This window comes from Pteropus vampyrus, unplaced genomic scaffold (genome assembly GCF_000151845.1).
Source record: "Pteropus vampyrus isolate Shadow unplaced genomic scaffold, Pvam_2.0 Scaffold66, whole genome shotgun sequence".
Taxonomy (NCBI): Eukaryota; Metazoa; Chordata; class Mammalia; order Chiroptera; family Pteropodidae; genus Pteropus; species Pteropus vampyrus.
This window is the reverse complement of record NW_011888847.1, coordinates 4,409,609-4,426,265: the sequence shown is the minus strand read 5'-3', so window position 1 is coordinate 4,426,265 and position 16,657 is coordinate 4,409,609. Positions and strand designations below refer to the sequence as shown.

Here is a 16,657-nt window from a genome sequence, read left to right as displayed (position 1 = left end):
GAATCCTGCATTAATGCTGGTGGCAGATGATGGTGGTGGATTGGACTGCAGTGGCTAGTGGAGGGGTATGAAAATTGGTTGATAGAGTGCTAGACAGAAATAGTTCTCAATTGGGGAGATTTTTGTTCCCATGGAACATGTAGCAATGTCTGGAGACATTTTTGGTGTCATAACTGAGAGAGTGCCAGTGGCATCTAGTGGGTAGATATCAGGGATGTTGCTTAACGTTCTGCAGTGCACAAGGTAGACCCCATAACAAACATTGTCTGGTCCAAAATGTCAGTATTGCCAAGATCGAGAAACACTGCTCTATAGAGATATAAGTTTAAGGATAGAAAAATGCAGTCCTGTTTTCAGGAAGCTTGCAGTCTGTGCTATAATAAACATCGTATATATGGGAGTACGTTACTATGCACCTACTCCAAGCAAGGGTCAGAGAAGAATTTGAGCAAGTGACATATAAAGTTGAAACCTGAAGGAGGAAAATGAGTTAACCATTCAAAGAAGTTGTTGGTTGGACTGGTGTAAAAAGTGTTCCAAACCAAAGGAAAAGTACATGTGAAGATCTAGAAGTAGGAGAAGGCTTCTTTGGATAGACTCTTTGGTGATAATAAGAGTCAGGATCAGAGCCAAATGGGAGTGGTGAATGTTTAAGGTCACATTGAAGGTCTTGTGAGGCATGGTAAACAGTGTGGATTTTGCATCAAGAGGGATTCTTAGGACACTGTTTTTTTTGTTGTCTTAAAACTAAGTTGCCATTGTCAGATTTCTGAGTTTATGTCTCGATACTCGCCAAATAATCATGCTTCAAAAATCTGTTTTCTATAAGTTGTAAATATAAATGGAATGTGTAAATGTTTTATTTTGTTCTAAGAATTAGCAAGTTCTGGGATTTATTTCCCCTTTTTACTTGAAATTGTTGTGGAACATAACTAAATATCAAAAAACCTGTAAAACAATTTTTAATTTTTCCTCATAATTTTTACCCATCCATTGCTTTTATTTTCCTGTAATTATAGTATTAATAATTTTTATATTATTTTTTACATAAAATCAGATCAAAAGTGTTTTTCCGTGTAGCTATACTATGTTCATAGGGGTCATTTTTTACCCCTGGCTTTATTGAAATATAATAGACAATTCGTTGCTTGTATTTCCATTGTACAATTCAACGAGGTTTTTTTTTCAATTATAGTTGTACAGCCTAGTGATCAGAGGTCCACATAACTCACAAAGCGATCACCCCACTAAATTTACTACCCTTCTTCCCCCTTATATATTTATTACAACTATATGAACCATCTTCCCCAGGCTACACTCTACAGCTCCATGTCTATTCTCCACTTATCCATTTGTACCTCTTAATTCTTTGCCCTTACCCCCACCCATCTAGTAGCCCTTAAAATAGTCTCTGTATCTACGAATTTATTTCTGTTTTTGTTGTTGTTTATTTTGTTCTTTAGATTCCACATGTGAAATATCGCATGAAATTATACAATATTTGTCTTTCTCTATCCAACTCTTTTTATTCAGCACAATACCCTCTAGGTCCATCAAGGCGATATCTTTTCCCATCCCCTTCCTTTCAGTCTGTGTGTGTCTGAAGTGAGTCTCTTGTAGGCAGCATATGTAGGGGCTTATTTTCTTATCCATTCAGCCATTCTGTCTTTTGGTTGGAGCCTTTAATTCTTTTCCATTTGAGGAACTTGTTGATAGGAATGTAGTTATTACCATTCTTTTTCTTGTTTTTGTTACATGTTTTTTCTTCTAAAAGAAATCCCTCCAACATTTCCTGTAATACTGGCTTGGTGTTGATAAATTCCTTTAGCTTATTTTTGTCTGAGAAGCTCTTTATCTGTCCTTGACTCTAAATGATAGCTTTGCTTGAGAAAGTGTTCTTGGTTGTAGATCCTGGGTTTTCATCACTTGGAATATTTTGTGCCAAGCCCTTCTGTCCTGCATAGTTTCTTTTGAGAAGTCAGCTGCCAGTTTTATGGGTATGCCCTTATAGGTAACTAACTGCTTTTCTCTTGCTGCTTTTAAGATTCTCTCTTTGTATTTAACCATTGGCATGTTAATTATCATGTGTCTTGGTGTGGGCCTCTTTGGATTCCTCTTTCTTGGGACTCTCTGAGTTTCCTTGGGTTGTATGTCTATTTCCTTCACTAGATGAGGGAAGTTTTTCATTATTTCTTCAAATAGCTCTTCAATGTTTTGTTTTCCTTCAGGTACCACTATGATACAGATATCTTTCTTTATATTTAGTTGTGTCTCATAGGCTTCTTAAATTATTATTATATTCTTGGCTTCTTTTTTCTTACCGTTCTGTTTGAGTGCCCTTGGCTTCTCAATCCTCTGTGTCGGTGGTTTGATCCTCATCATCTTCCACTCTGTTTATTCCATCTAATATACTCTTCATCTCAGCTAATGTGTTCTTCATTTCTGACTGGTTCCGTTTTATAATTTCCATTTCTGTTTTTATGTTTTTTATCTCTTTGTTAAAGTTCTCACCGAATTCATCTACACTTTCCATAGGGGTCATTTTTAGTAATTATATAAACCACTTAGTGACTATACCAAAATTTTCTTAGCTGTCCTTTTATTGTTGGGTACTTAATTTGCTCTAGTTTTTCCTTTTATGAATAATGCTGCGATGAGTACACACACATATACATGTGTATATATGTGAATAACTTTTTATATTACCTTTTTTTATTCTTATGGGATAATAAGGTAATGTTTGCTTTTAATATTTTAAAATAGGTACTACCAAATTGTATCTCTTATTTCACTTCTTTGTAAATACTAAGTTATCACATTAATTTAGGAACTTTTTTTAAAAACCTACAGAAATTATGGAGAAGTCGGGTGAGGAAGGAATGCCTGATCTTGCCCATGTAATGCGCATCTTGTCTGCAGAAAATATCCCAAATTTGCCTCCTGGGGGAGGTCTTGCTGGCAAGTAAGTAAAACAAAAAACTAATTTTGAGTTTGTTTATAATTAATAATAAAATAATTTTGGGTAAGCAGCACATCAGTTATCTAAAGATGAAATGGGTTGATGGTTCTGATACCAGAGAACTCTTAAAATTTCATCCAAAAAAGATTTTTTTAAGGAATTATTTATCATACTCTGAGGATGAAGGTCCTTCTTTCATTGGTAATGAGAACAAATGGATTGTGCAGGATCAAAGTCCGAGTGAAGTGTAGAAACTATTTATGTGGCAATTAATTTTTTAGTATAGTCAAGATAAAGTATATTTTAAATACTCAGAAGGTTAATAATTGTAATTTAATAAAACTAAAGCATAATTTTTTTTAGGCGCAATGTTATTGAAGCTGTTTATAGTAGACTGAATCCACACAGAGAAAGTGATGGGGTAAGTTTTATTTTATTTCTTAAGCATTTTAAGTAATTTATAATATTAGATATGAATATATCTAATTTATTTATATTAGATATGGATATATTCACATAATGAAATCTATAATAAATTATTACTGCTTGTCATTTTAAGGAGTCAGTTAAAATGTAAGGAAATACATTGAAATGGAAGTAGAAGTAAAGTTCTGTTTTGTAGATATGTTTGTTGTCACTTAATCGGTATCAAATTCCTTTTTGTTTGAGCTGTACTTACTTCCTCCCTGTATGTCTGCCTTTTCTTCTTCTCCTTTAAATCTTAATTGCGAGGCAAAGAATGCACTTTTAAATATCTCAGTTTCTCCTTCAGTAGGCTGCTACCATCACTGGAAGTTAGCTATAGTGAATGAGTTGTTATTTTAATGACCAAACATTTAAGTGTCCCTTTGTGCCCAGTTGAATGAATGCCTGAGGATAATTTCTTTCTAATCTTATTGTGCTGTGGGTTTATGTGTTGACCTGAGGTAACCATTTTTGTTGTACCCTGCTGTGCTTCATCAGAGCAAATCTCTTTATCCCTTTACCTTCCTTAGAAATAGTGATAAGCTGTCAGCTGCTCCTTTGCAGTTTTTTTTTTAATTTTAGGACTAGTACCAGGAGACAAAACAGTGTCTTTTTTTTTTAATTGCTCCGAATTTCATAGTCAATAACTCAAATAAGTATTTTCTCACAGGATTTTTAAATTTCGTAACATCAAAAATTGAATAACTTAATTTTTAACATATATGCTTCAAAGATTTAAGGAAGCCAGTGAACTTGTTGAGAAGAAATAGACTTACCCTCCAAGTCTCCAGTTCTGCTTGTCAGCCACTGGTAGAAATTATGTATCATCTCAGTTGCATTGTTTTCTAGGATTTATTACTACACAGCAATATCATAATTTTTTCCTTAAAAATAAAAATGTCCTGTCAAAAAGGAAAATTTTACAATTAATAGATTTAGTGAGTTGAACAAAAGTTGATACTGTATATTGATGATAACAATTTATATCTTGGTCTAGAGCGGTGATTCTGAATTGAGTCTTTCTTGTATGGTGGGTATCTCAAAATGTTAAGAATTATATCCAAAACTGTAAAAATTAATTTAAAAATAAAGATATGTCATTGTGATACATTTAGATAATTCTAAATTAAACAACTGAGGATAGGATGTTGACATAGCTTAAAGAAAATGGTGGTAATTGGGAGGTAGAGTCAAGAGAGTTTTATCTTTTCAGCTAGCTTATAGGTTCCGTATGGCATCTGCCACCATGGTTAGAGGAAATAAGCCCTCAAAAGTTAGCTATTGATTCATTTATTAGCCATATAAGTATTCCTGTTTCCTCATGTATTTGAAATGCAACCCTAGTGTGTAATCTTAAAAGATGAATTCATTATACCTTGCTCCCTCAAAAAGTTGGCTGCTTTTACTCCAAACAAAATTGTTTAAATGTTTTATAACCCTAAATTTCTGTTAAACGAATACCAAGGAGGGGACTTCTAAACTTTTTTTTTAAGTAGAAAAGACTTAGACATAGTAGCTTTATAGACAGTGAATAAATAGGCAACAGAACCATGAAGCTATGGGAAAATGCTCAGGATATAAAACTTTCCTTAAGTATGATTATTATATGACTATAAATTATGGAGATATATACTGAATTACCTTCATATATAAGCTTTCTGTTAATATCAGCAGATCAAACACTGAGTCTACCATGTAGTGAATTTGATATAGGGAAGAGACTACAAACAAAAGGTATAGTTCCACCCCTGCTCTCAGTGCGGCTTACAATGTAGATATAAACAAAGTTAAATAATAAAAATGTCTCATATCATCTTGTAAAGAATAAAAAGAAATGACAAAGTCTAGATTGTGATTAATTCTCATGTGAATATTACAGTGATTGCTGGGAAAGTCTGATTTTCAGAGAAAAGATAGGATTTGAAGAATGATTTGAATGGCAGAAATAAAATGAGGAGGATGATAGTTCAAGTGGATAGGGGAGCCAAGAACAAAGTATAAGCTGTCTTTGAAAGGAAGAACATCATTTTGCCTAACATGGAACTGTTGTGAAATTTAAGAATTTAGGATGTCAGAAGTATTTTTGAGGAGACTTGGAGAGTCCATTTGAACTTTACATTTTAGATCGAGGAGCCACCATATGTTTGGAGCATAGGAATGATAGACTCGAAAAGGAATATCTGTGGTATTTTAATCTGTTAGAAACATGTGCCTTATTAAAGAGATACTGGGAGTTAAGTAGTTTTGAAATAATTACAGAGATCAGACGATAAGCGTAAATTCATTTTAAGTAGCTATATATGGATTAGAGAAACTTCCTATTTACTATAAAAACTAGCTTTTGCAGCCCAGAATATTATGTTGGGAAATGTGACTTTTATCCTTTCAGAATAACCATGACCTTAAAAAAATGTTAAACCATAATCACAAGTAGCAGAAATGTACTAAAAAAAATGTAGAAGAAGTAGGGGAAAAAAATGAAGAAATTGTAGATGTTTAATTAAATTATTAGCTCTTGACTTGTTGTAGCAGTGAGTTGGGCAGAGAAATGCTCCAGGAATGCTGCTTTACTTAGTTTATGCCACGTGGAAGATGTTGCTAGGAAGCCCAATGGCAGGAGTTGGTGGTTACTTTTGCAGAATGGGGAAGACTAAAGTATGGTCAAAATTCAGAGGCAACAATTGGGAGATATAAAATTTAAGTCTTGTTTTAATAACAAAAATAATATTTTTAGATACTTGAGAAAAGAATGCTAGTCAGAGTTAAACAAATTTTTTTAGATTCCTAAAATGTCTATATTATAGATATGATTATTCTACTATAAATGCCTATAAGTAGTACCATTAGAATAAGATACATTCATTTTTCTTTTTAAAAATCTTTTGGTTAATAAATTTATTTCAAAAAACTGATTTGACTATAAGTCGGTAGTTAAATTATTAAAATATATTCAGAAAGTTTACTAGGAAAATCTTATTAAGTTGTTTTCTAAATTTGTTTCTTAGTTCAACTTTTTGAAATATGTTAATGTTAATATTAGCAATATCAATATTTTCCCAACTTTTAAAATCAAAATATATGGAAAAGAGTCTAGCAGGAATTCTTAATCAAGGAGTTTGTGATTCCCCCAAAAGTTTTTGCAAGTATATTTATGTGTGTACATAAATATTTTTTAACGATGAGTATGTCTGTGATTTTCACCAGTTCCTCAAAGAAGTGACCCCCAAAGAATAAATCACGTAGAGGGCCAGAAAGAGTAAAACTGCATTTTGCTATAAGTTGTTCTTATATTAGGCAGGGCTCTGAGATCACACTCCTTTTCTTCTTCTAAAGTGCTAGTTTATGTTTTATAAGTAGAATATAAATTCTGTGAGATCTGGGACTTCGTTTGATTTATTTATGTCCTAGCACCTGCAGTGGTGCCTGGCGTGTGTAAGAGCTTAATGCCTGTTAAATAAGAAATATTTGTTTTTTCATTTCTTGTACGAGTTTGCTAAAACTATCTTTAAGTCGTATTTAAAAAAATAATTTGAGTTTGCTAATTGGTATGAAAGTATTTTTTAGAACTTTATATTTTCAATGCAAAAATGTTAAGATCTTCCTTCAACAAAGACTTATAATGCTTTTGAATTAGTATACCAATGATCAAATAGCTACATAAGTGGATGATATTCCAAGGATAAAGGGAGAAGGTGTGTATGTGTGTGTGTGGTATATATGTAAAATTATAGGTAATCTTAGCACCTTTCTTATAAAGAAAAGACTAAGAATCAGTGAGATGAGGTAGCTTGCCCAGGTTGCAAAGCTAAATAAATTGTGCAGCCAAATTTGAATCTTAAGTCAGTGACTCCAAAAGCTGTTCTCTACACCTTTCATGCTTCCTCTCTTAAGATTTTTAGGGACTATGCACCTCTGTCGGTACCTCTGCTAACCATCCAAAAAAATCATTTTCTTTTGTGAATCTCATGTTTAATAGTCTTAAGATATTCTGTTTTTGATGAGGAATATTTTATAAAGTTGTTGAAAATAAGCAGTCAAGCTCAGTTTCTTGTCACTTATTTTTCACTTAAATATACATTTTTATTTATCCTAATCCAAAACCTTTTTAAAGGCATTTGGATTTTTGAGAACGAGGGGAAAGAACACAATCCCCAGAGAATCTCCATACCCTGTTTTTTCATTATTGTTTTATATACAATCTTTTAAATTTTATTTCAAATAGATCGATTAGAATAAACACAGCTGCTTTTTACACTTTTACATCACAGTTTTAGGACTTTGGGAATACTAGTTTTCTGTAAGTTGTTTCTTGTTTACTTTTTACTGGTTAAAGCATTTTTTTGGAGAAAGACCAACACTATTTGGAAATGCACTAACATTAGTCACTGTACGACTTGACATACCACTTCTCTCAGCTCTGGTCTTAACTGTTTTAGTGACTCTGAAATTATTTCAGAGTCATTAAATTTTACATGATCCTTGCAAATAACTTCTAATTTATTAAATTCTTCATTAGTCATTGTTAATTATTTCATGAAGAGATATTGGAGAATCTTTAGTTCTGAAAATTATTTTTAAATTATTTTTAGCTGACAAGCAGGGCATTAGAACTCCACAAAAAAATGCAGATAATATATACTAGCACAATAAATATGTTAGTATTCTTTACTTTTTCTCCACTGTTTTTAACTAATCATTTGAAGAATTTTGCTTATAGCAATTGGATTTAGAAAAAAATTGCTGCAATTAATATTAGCTAGTGAAAGTTTATTTTTAAAATGTGCTTAGATTTTCCCCCCTTTTGTTTGTTCTCTGCTTGATTTATCTAGATTACTTCGTCTTATTAGGTGTAAGGCAGTATTTTCTTTCCTTTTTTTTCTTTTTTTTCTTTTGTAAGGCAGTATTTTCATGAGATTTTGATTTTTAAACTGTGGTAGTTTAGATGACATTAAAACCTTACAAACAAAAACAGACTAGTCTTAAATTCCCTTCTCCGTAATTGCCTTAAATTTATGAATTTTTTGTCCTGTAATTTCATTAATCTTTCTATATTGAGGAAATAGATTATAGACATTAATATGAAATAATTTGTGGTCTGGTTCTACAGTAATTTAAACCAATATTCATTTTGTGTCTATTTATATGAGACACTCTATAAAAACTGTTACTATAATGTATTTAAAAGAGCATTCAGAAGGACATAGATATTAATTATACCTGAACACAGATCTGAGCTGTGTCACTTACTGGCGTTGTCACCCTGACATAAATAACTTACATCAATAACTTACATCTTTTGAGTCTTAGTTTCTTCACTTATAAAAATCAGGCTTGCAGTGCCTATTAATTAGGTTACCTGTGAGGATTAAATGAGATAATGTATATGAAGTTCTTAGCACAAATAATTTTCCCTTCTCTAGGTAGTAGGGAGGATACTGAAAGTAATATGAAATTATCTTTACCTCAGTGAGTTTATAGTCTAATTGGAGTGAAGTGTGAACAGTTGCAAAGTGTAATTAATTGCTATAATAGATATGTATACATGATGTGCTATATATGTATGAATTAGTGAAAATCCATGAAAGAGTTATAAAATGGTATTTTGAAGAATCAAATGAAATGATTGGGAAAGAGGTTTCATGCATCCAACACAATAGGGAAATGAAATTTGCTATAAGATAATATCACTTTTAAATGTGGTCAGTAGCTTACGTTCTTTTCAATTCACTGGTTTTATGCCGCCAGCTATTATAAGTCCATCCCTGCTTAATATACAGGTTTGGTTTTAATGTGTTTTTTAAAAAGCAACTACTTCCCAACTACTGCTGTTACATCAGTTCACAGAAACATAGATGATTTCTGTAATAATAAGGTGTCAGATGGAGAGTGAGAGGTGCTTATCTTTTGAACTCACCAAAATTGACTAAAATACAACCAATATAACAACCTTTGCAACCTTATCAATAAGTTAAAATAAAGAGTTATACTGTTTAGTTTATATCTGTGGTCCTCAACCTTGGCTGTATATCAGAATCACCTGTCAGGCTTTTTAAAAGAAATCACCCCAGCCCACTGAATCTGAATATCATGGGATGGAACTTCGGTATCTGCATAAATTTAAAGGTTCCACAGGTGATTCCGATGTGAAAACCAGAGTTGATGATCACTTTCACTATATGTAAGTTACCTTGCCCACTTGAAGCAGATTTTGCTTCAATGTCCTAGAAGTTTTTTTGTTTTGTTTTATAAAAAGAGAGTTGTTGCTTTGATGTTTTCTTTTGGGGGAATGGGAGTTTTATGCCTTTTATTAAAAGTCCTTTGTCATACATTATCAAGTAGAAAATTGTCTTTTGAAAGACCTGATTAAAGACTGATAAAGTTATAATGATGAGCAAGCACTTATTGTTCCATCTTAACCTTTCCTGAATAGATTCAAATGAGAAACTTAGGGAGACGTTTATTTAGTACAGAAGAAAAGGTAAGGAGGAAAAAAATACAGTAAAATCTTAACAGCACATCGTTTTATGTTCTCTCCACACAATAAATTTTGCAAATTAAAAAAAAGGTTTTTTTTAACAGTTATTATGCTTGATATAGAAAATTGGAGAATTCATAGAAAACAAAGCACCTGTAACTTCATTACTCATTATCATTATTTCTATATTACTCTATTTATTTTCCTTCTAGGCAGTTTATTTAATACTCTAAAAATGAACAGATACAGGAACATACACATACATGTAAAACATTGTTATAAACAGTATCATCTCTTGCTTTTTGCCACAAGGGCACTTTTTTTTTAAGCGTTCAAGTACTCTCATTTTTCTAATAAACATTGTCCTTATGTGGTTATATTGGTGTTATCTTTGTTGCAGAATTATGGAGAAGCAGTCTCCAAAGATGGTTAAGAATTTGTATCAGATCATCTATATTAGTAACCTTTTTTGTATGTTATTTTCCCAACATTTTATGATGAAAACTTCCTAACATATAGGAAAAAATGAAATGATTATAGCGAACACCTATATACCTTCTACCTAGATTCAAAAATTGTTAATGTTTTACCATATTTGCTTTTATCTCTTTACATGTGTGTGTGTATATACACTACTTTTTTCTTTTTTTGAATGAACCTTTGACAGCAAATTGCAGACATCATAATATTTTACCTCTAAATATTTTTGGCATGTACTTCTTAAGAATTAGGACATTCTTCTACATAACCATAATATTATATCTAAGAAAATAATAAATTTAATAATATCTAATATCAAGTCCAAATTTTCCCAGTGATCCCTAGAATGACAATTATAATTGTTTTTGAACCATGGTCTAATCAGGTTGTTATCAGTCAGGCATATTAAACAAGTCTTTAATTAAGCCCCTACTTTTCTTCCTCCCATGACACTGAATATGAAGAATCTGAACCAGCTTTTTTTAGAATGTCCTACATTCTGGATCATATGATTATTTCTTTGTGGTATCCTTTAACTTGATCCTCTATTCCCTGTTTCCTGTAAACTAGGAATTAGCTTTATTAGGTTTATATTAAATATTTTTGGCAAGAACACAGGACACGTCCTGTACTCCCTAATTCATCACATCAGGAGGCACATAATGTAAGGTTTTCTGGCTTTTCGTGTGTCAGCTTAACTGTGACCAGCTTGGATGTTAGAGCTTGTTTTGCTAACAGGGTTAAATAGTTACTATTGTAGAAACCTATAGGTTTTCCAAAATTTAAAAAAATGTAAAAGGATAAGTAGTTTGCTCTTCATATATATTTATAATGTTCAATATATTTTGTCTGTTTTTATCAAGAGATGTTTTAAGATATTTCAAGGCAAAAGTAAATAAAAATTTTAATCCAGATGCTTTAAATTTTCCCAAAAAGCCAGTTTAAGTTTACATAGTTTGACGTTTTGTATCTCCTACTTGTCATTTAGCAGAACTGATGAAGAAACTAATGTTCTAATGGCCTGCTTTTCTGTCCTTTCCTATTGCTTTACAAACTAATTTCCTATTATACTAAATCATTATAGCCAATTATTGTTTTGTTAAGTAAGTCAGTTTAGGAAATGCTTGTGTTGCTGTTGAATTCTAATAGCAGAGTAAATTTCAGATTAAACTTCAAATTACAATGTGAAATAAGACGTAAACTAGTTAATGGTAACTTGCTAAAAATAACGAGATATTTCAATTGGAAATTTTTATTGACACAAGTAAGATGATACTTATTTAATGAAATGTTCTCGTGCTTAGACTATATTACTCATGGTAGAAAAATGAGTGTTTTGCTGTGATATGTTTTGAAATACATGTAATATCCTAGTTTGTCTACTGACACTGGGGTCTTGAATCTTAAAAAAAGGCCTCCGATGAAGCAGAGGAAAGTGGATCACAGGGGAAATTGGTGGAAGCTCTCAGGCAAATGAGAATTAATCATAGGGGAAACTACCGACAACTTCTGGAGGAGATGCTGACTAGTTACAGGCTAGCTAAAATAGAGGGAGAAGAAAGCCCTGCTGAACCAGCTGCTACAGCTACTTCTTCGAACAGTGATGCTGGAAACCCAGTGACAATGCAGGAAAGCCATACTGAATCAAAAAGTGATCTTGCTGAATTAGACAGCCGTAATGAAGATGCAGGGACAAAGATGGGTGGTGGGGAAATATGACTTTACTCTGTGGTGATATTTTTGTGATCTTTGATTTGATGATTTTTACTTAGGAAGTATAATGTATGCATTTATATAACCGTTTTGTTATTTGAATCTTGGTAAACTAGTTTTATTATACTCATATAGCCTTGTTTTTTAAGAAGGCCTTTGCATACACCTTTATCAGACAGTTTAAAATTAACTATTTATAGTATTTTGGATTTAATAAAATTATATGTCATTTCATATTGTATGCCAGTATTGAGGCTACTGGTTCTTAAAGTCAGTAGTTAAATTCATACTAGAAAGAATGAACGATTACTGGTTAGCAAGATTACAGTATATTCTGGAAAAAACTTGTTAATGTAGTATTATACTGCTTCACATCATTTTACATATTAGTATACTCATAGTTAGCTGTGTAATAAATTTGTGCTTTCTTTAGTCATTTTAGTTCTTAAAGAATGGCAAATGCTGCCCTGTAATTTTTTTCAAGGATGATAATTTGTGTGTTCTTTGGCTTGTTTATATTTTACATCTCTGTAGTTTTATTTTTAGAAGTTCTGAGGTATTGGATGTGTGGTTATTTTTCCTTTCTCTGTATTCTTTACAAAACATAATTTTTGAAAAACCTGTGTATTCATATAGCTTTGGTTTGTATATTCTGTATAGACTCTAACTACATACATCAAAATGTATGTCAACCAAGTGTTTAGAATGAAATTATAAGTGTTTAAGCCCAAATAAAGCATGTGATGTGGAATAATCTATGCATGTTGTACTTATTTTTAAATTACTATTTTTTAAAAACCAGGTTTGGTATATTGGAAAAATACCCATTAGAAATTCATTTGTATTTATAGAAAATTTAGGAAACTTTTGACTTGGCTTTTTTCATTAATAAAAGAAAAAAAATATTCGAGAAGTCTTGCTTAAAGTAAATCTATTCTGTTTCTTATTCTCTTTTTTGGTGCAAAATATTAAGCTTTGGACAGAATGGACACACATAGACATGTCAGAAAATTGCCATGATGAGCATTTTAAAGATTGCAAGACTGTCAACTTTGCTATAAGTGTTCATCACATATTAATAATAAATGCAAGAATTTGGGGGTATTTTAAATAGTGGCAGATGAGTTTTGTTTTTGTTAAAATGAGTTTTTAAAATCCAGGTAACTATTAGTCACATGGGAAACTATTTCTTAAAACAATTATTTTGTGAATGTAGACCATTAACTCTTCTTCTTCATGTTTATATTTATCACGTGTTCTAAAGTTGCTTAAGGTACCATAAGTTGAAACTTTGGAATCTTCAGAGGTAGCTGATGGTTCATTCTATTTTTCCAATGCCGGGATACTTTTAAGTGGTTTAAGAGGAAGGCATTTGGTGGAGAGGGGAGAGAAAACAGCCAGGTATCTATCTATATTAGATAGATCCATGTTTGTACACACAGCACACAATGCACACACCTCTCTGTAAAAGTACCTTTTCAAACAAAGGAAGGTAATTTGTTCATCTAATTTTGTTTTCTTTTGAAATTCAATCCAACCTGGAAGTGGTATAGGTAAATAATAATAATATTCTTCCTTTTCTCTTCCTGTAGGGTGCTGGAGATCTAGAAGACCCATGGTAGCCTTATAAACCTTCTAAAATGCTTTTGATTCTGAAAATTGGGGGAAAAAACTTTTAATCACAATTTTCTTCAATACAAGGGAAAAATATTCTTGTGGATTTCCAACGTTTTGTGATATGAGCAGAAAATAATTAGCATTTCCCATCATTTGTTCATATTTGTGTTTTCTGATAATTGCCACTTTGTAGCATTGCCTGTACTACAGTATTTTTGCCGACCTCAGGCATACTGGTTACATCTGTATTGAACTTTTGGCCCTAGAAACCAATGAAGTTATTTCAGCACATATAATAATTGTGCCTGAGGTGCATGGGAATATAGTTAGCTGTACTCCGAAGATACATTATGGGGTTTTTTCGTTGTTGTTTTTTGTTTGTTTTTTTTTAACAAGACACACAACATATAAGCATGTAAGAGTAAAGAATTATACGAGATGTTCCTTTTTTCAATTCACCAAGTTGGAAGCCTTTTGCAGCTCTGTGGCTTGAAATTTCATTTGAGCATACTGTAGGATATATATTTATTATTAATTGTTATTTAATTTTTTTCCAATTTTACCTGTATTACCAAACTGGGTTCTCCAATAATGTCCAAATTGTAATGTTGCCTGCTTCAAGATAAAGTGTATTTGGCAATAATAATAAAGCCCTTACAGGTTTTATGCATGTATTTACTACATCCTTCAATTCTCACTAGAAAATCTTTGAAACCAAATGGATTAATTTATGGCTATTTATAATTTGCTTTGACATCTCACTGCTGCAAATTTTTTAAATGATGAAATTTGCCTTTATAATGTAAATTGTGATTTTTGTTTTAAATGTGGGTTTTAGTAGTTTTAATTTTTCAGCTTTTAAGATACAAGTTTTGTGTAATTTGGCATAATTTTTAATTGTTTATATTATTTTAAAAGCTCAGAATATCACACTGAAATGACTATAAATACATTTAAAATTATCTATTTTAGATCTAAGGAAGTATTACAGAGATATTTTCATGGGTTCAGTAACCTTTCATTTTTTAACATTGGGCACGGTACAGAGTGGTTGTTACATAAGGTACTTGAAGACTATTAGTTTAATTCTATTTTTACAATAACCTTGAATTCTTTTTGAGTTTTGCATGTATCCAATTAATGCTGAACATGAAGAATAAAATATTTATCTAAAAGAAGTTATTGGGGTAGGAGAAGCAATGAATGTATCCATATGTACATGGTTTACATGTTGTGGATGCTTTGTAAACATTTTTCTATATGTTTAAATTGTGTTTCAGCAGGATGTAATTGCCCTTGTGTGTAGTTAAAATGAGTCATCATCTGGTCCTATGTAGAATGGAATTCATGATATTTTCTGTAACATTTTCCTGAAGCTGTTTCTGAAGAGCCACACATTTGAACATGGACAGACAGCTTCCTTGATCATTTGATTTATTGTGCACCTGATTTTTGGTCTAATGGAATTATTGCCACAATATATTTTATTTATTCTTTAGATTTTAGCTTTGTAAGTTAAAGTGCTTTACATGATGATGTTAAAAGCTCTTTGTCCCTTTACTGGGTTTGGGGGGTTGTTAAAAGATAGAGAATGAAGAATGCAAAATGGTTTATTGTTCAAACTGTCCACTCTGATCCAACCTTGTACTGATAGTACCTTCCCAGTATGGTATTGTGATGTTTCATACAATGCAGTGAACATAACCAACTTGTTACCTAAATAAAGAATTGATAAAAACAGTGTGACATATTACTATTTGGTATGATTTCTAAAAATAAAAGTCCAGTTTTGAATGTTATTTTAAACATTTATACACTTAGAATATTTATTGTGAAATGTTTTATGCAAAACTGTATAGGTGAATTCTAATTCCAAGGAAGAATTGTCCAATCTATATAGGACGATACTAATTAACTCCTCCTCCACTCCCCAAACAGTTTTTATACCTACTTTAAAAAACCTTTCTCTGGGACTTTAGTGGCCTTTGAAACAAAAATAATTTGTGAATTAACAGAAGAAAAACCTGTATTCAGTGTTTACTAATCTGAATTCCCTAATCCAGGTATTCTCAAATATTTTGATCTCAGGACCCATTTATATTCTTAAAAATTGAAGATCCCAAAGAACTTTCATGGGTTATATCGATACTTATTGTGTTAAAAAATAAAACCGTTACCTGTTAACATAAATAGCAATGTTTTATAAAAAAATATATATATATTTTCCAAATCTAAAAGGCACTGGTTTTTGTTTTCCTAAATCCTTTAATGTCAGACTGGACTCTTATATCTGCTTCTGCATTCAATCTGTTGCAATGTGGCACTTTATTAAATGAAGTATATGAAGAAATCTGGCCTCGCACAAACATGAATTAGAAAAGAGTATTTAAATAGCAGATAATTGTGCTTAATTCCTCTTTGATGTATTATCAAAAGTAGTGGTAGTTTCTTCAAGGTTAGTTGAGGTATGAAATCTGAAACTGTTATTCAACTTTGTATTCCATTTGATCTATCTTGCAATTTGAATGGATCTTCTACTTTTACATGATTTTATAATTGTATATTGGTCATTTGGAAAATACTGATTCGTTGAATTATGCAGTTCTTTAGAATATTGATGTTATTATGCAGTGTTCAGAATTTTTTGGTTACTCTAACTGATCTCATCAGAAAGATCTTTTAAAGTGTTGGGAAGCTGCCAAGCACATGGTGATGGATACAGATTTTTCAAAATTCTAATTTTCGTTTGAAAGGTGGCAATTTTATCATTGGCAACAAATATTGTCAGTTGTTTTCCTTAAGTGACAATGGGCTTACTTCGTTTATTTTAGAGAAAATGCCTGCTGAATAACCATAGTCTGTCAGTCATTCTTTTCAAGTAAAAATTGTGTTCCATGCAAAGTGAATAGTTCAGCGTACATCTCAAATAGTAGCATGAGACAACCACC

General features: G+C 31.7%; 1 protein-coding gene across 2 annotated transcripts in view; it reads left to right on the top strand.

Annotated features, from left to right (window-relative positions):
- The window catches only part of PPM1B (protein phosphatase, Mg2+/Mn2+ dependent 1B), a 68,739-nt gene extending 53,287 nt beyond the window's left edge, over positions 1-15,452 (top strand). Inside the window, exons 4-6 of one of the 2 annotated variants that reach the window (XM_011361342.2) lie at positions 2,851-2,962; positions 3,323-3,380; positions 13,685-15,452. In XM_011361342.2, the coding sequence (XP_011359644.1) occupies positions 2,851-2,962; positions 3,323-3,380; positions 13,685-13,714 (200 nt within the window). In that variant the 3' untranslated portion in view covers positions 13,715-15,452. Of the gene's footprint in view, positions 1-2,850; positions 2,963-3,322; positions 3,381-11,792; positions 12,851-13,684 lie in introns of those variants that run through there. The other variant, XM_011361341.1, reaches the window with a different exon arrangement.
- Positions 15,453-16,657: the final 1,205 nt, after the last annotated feature.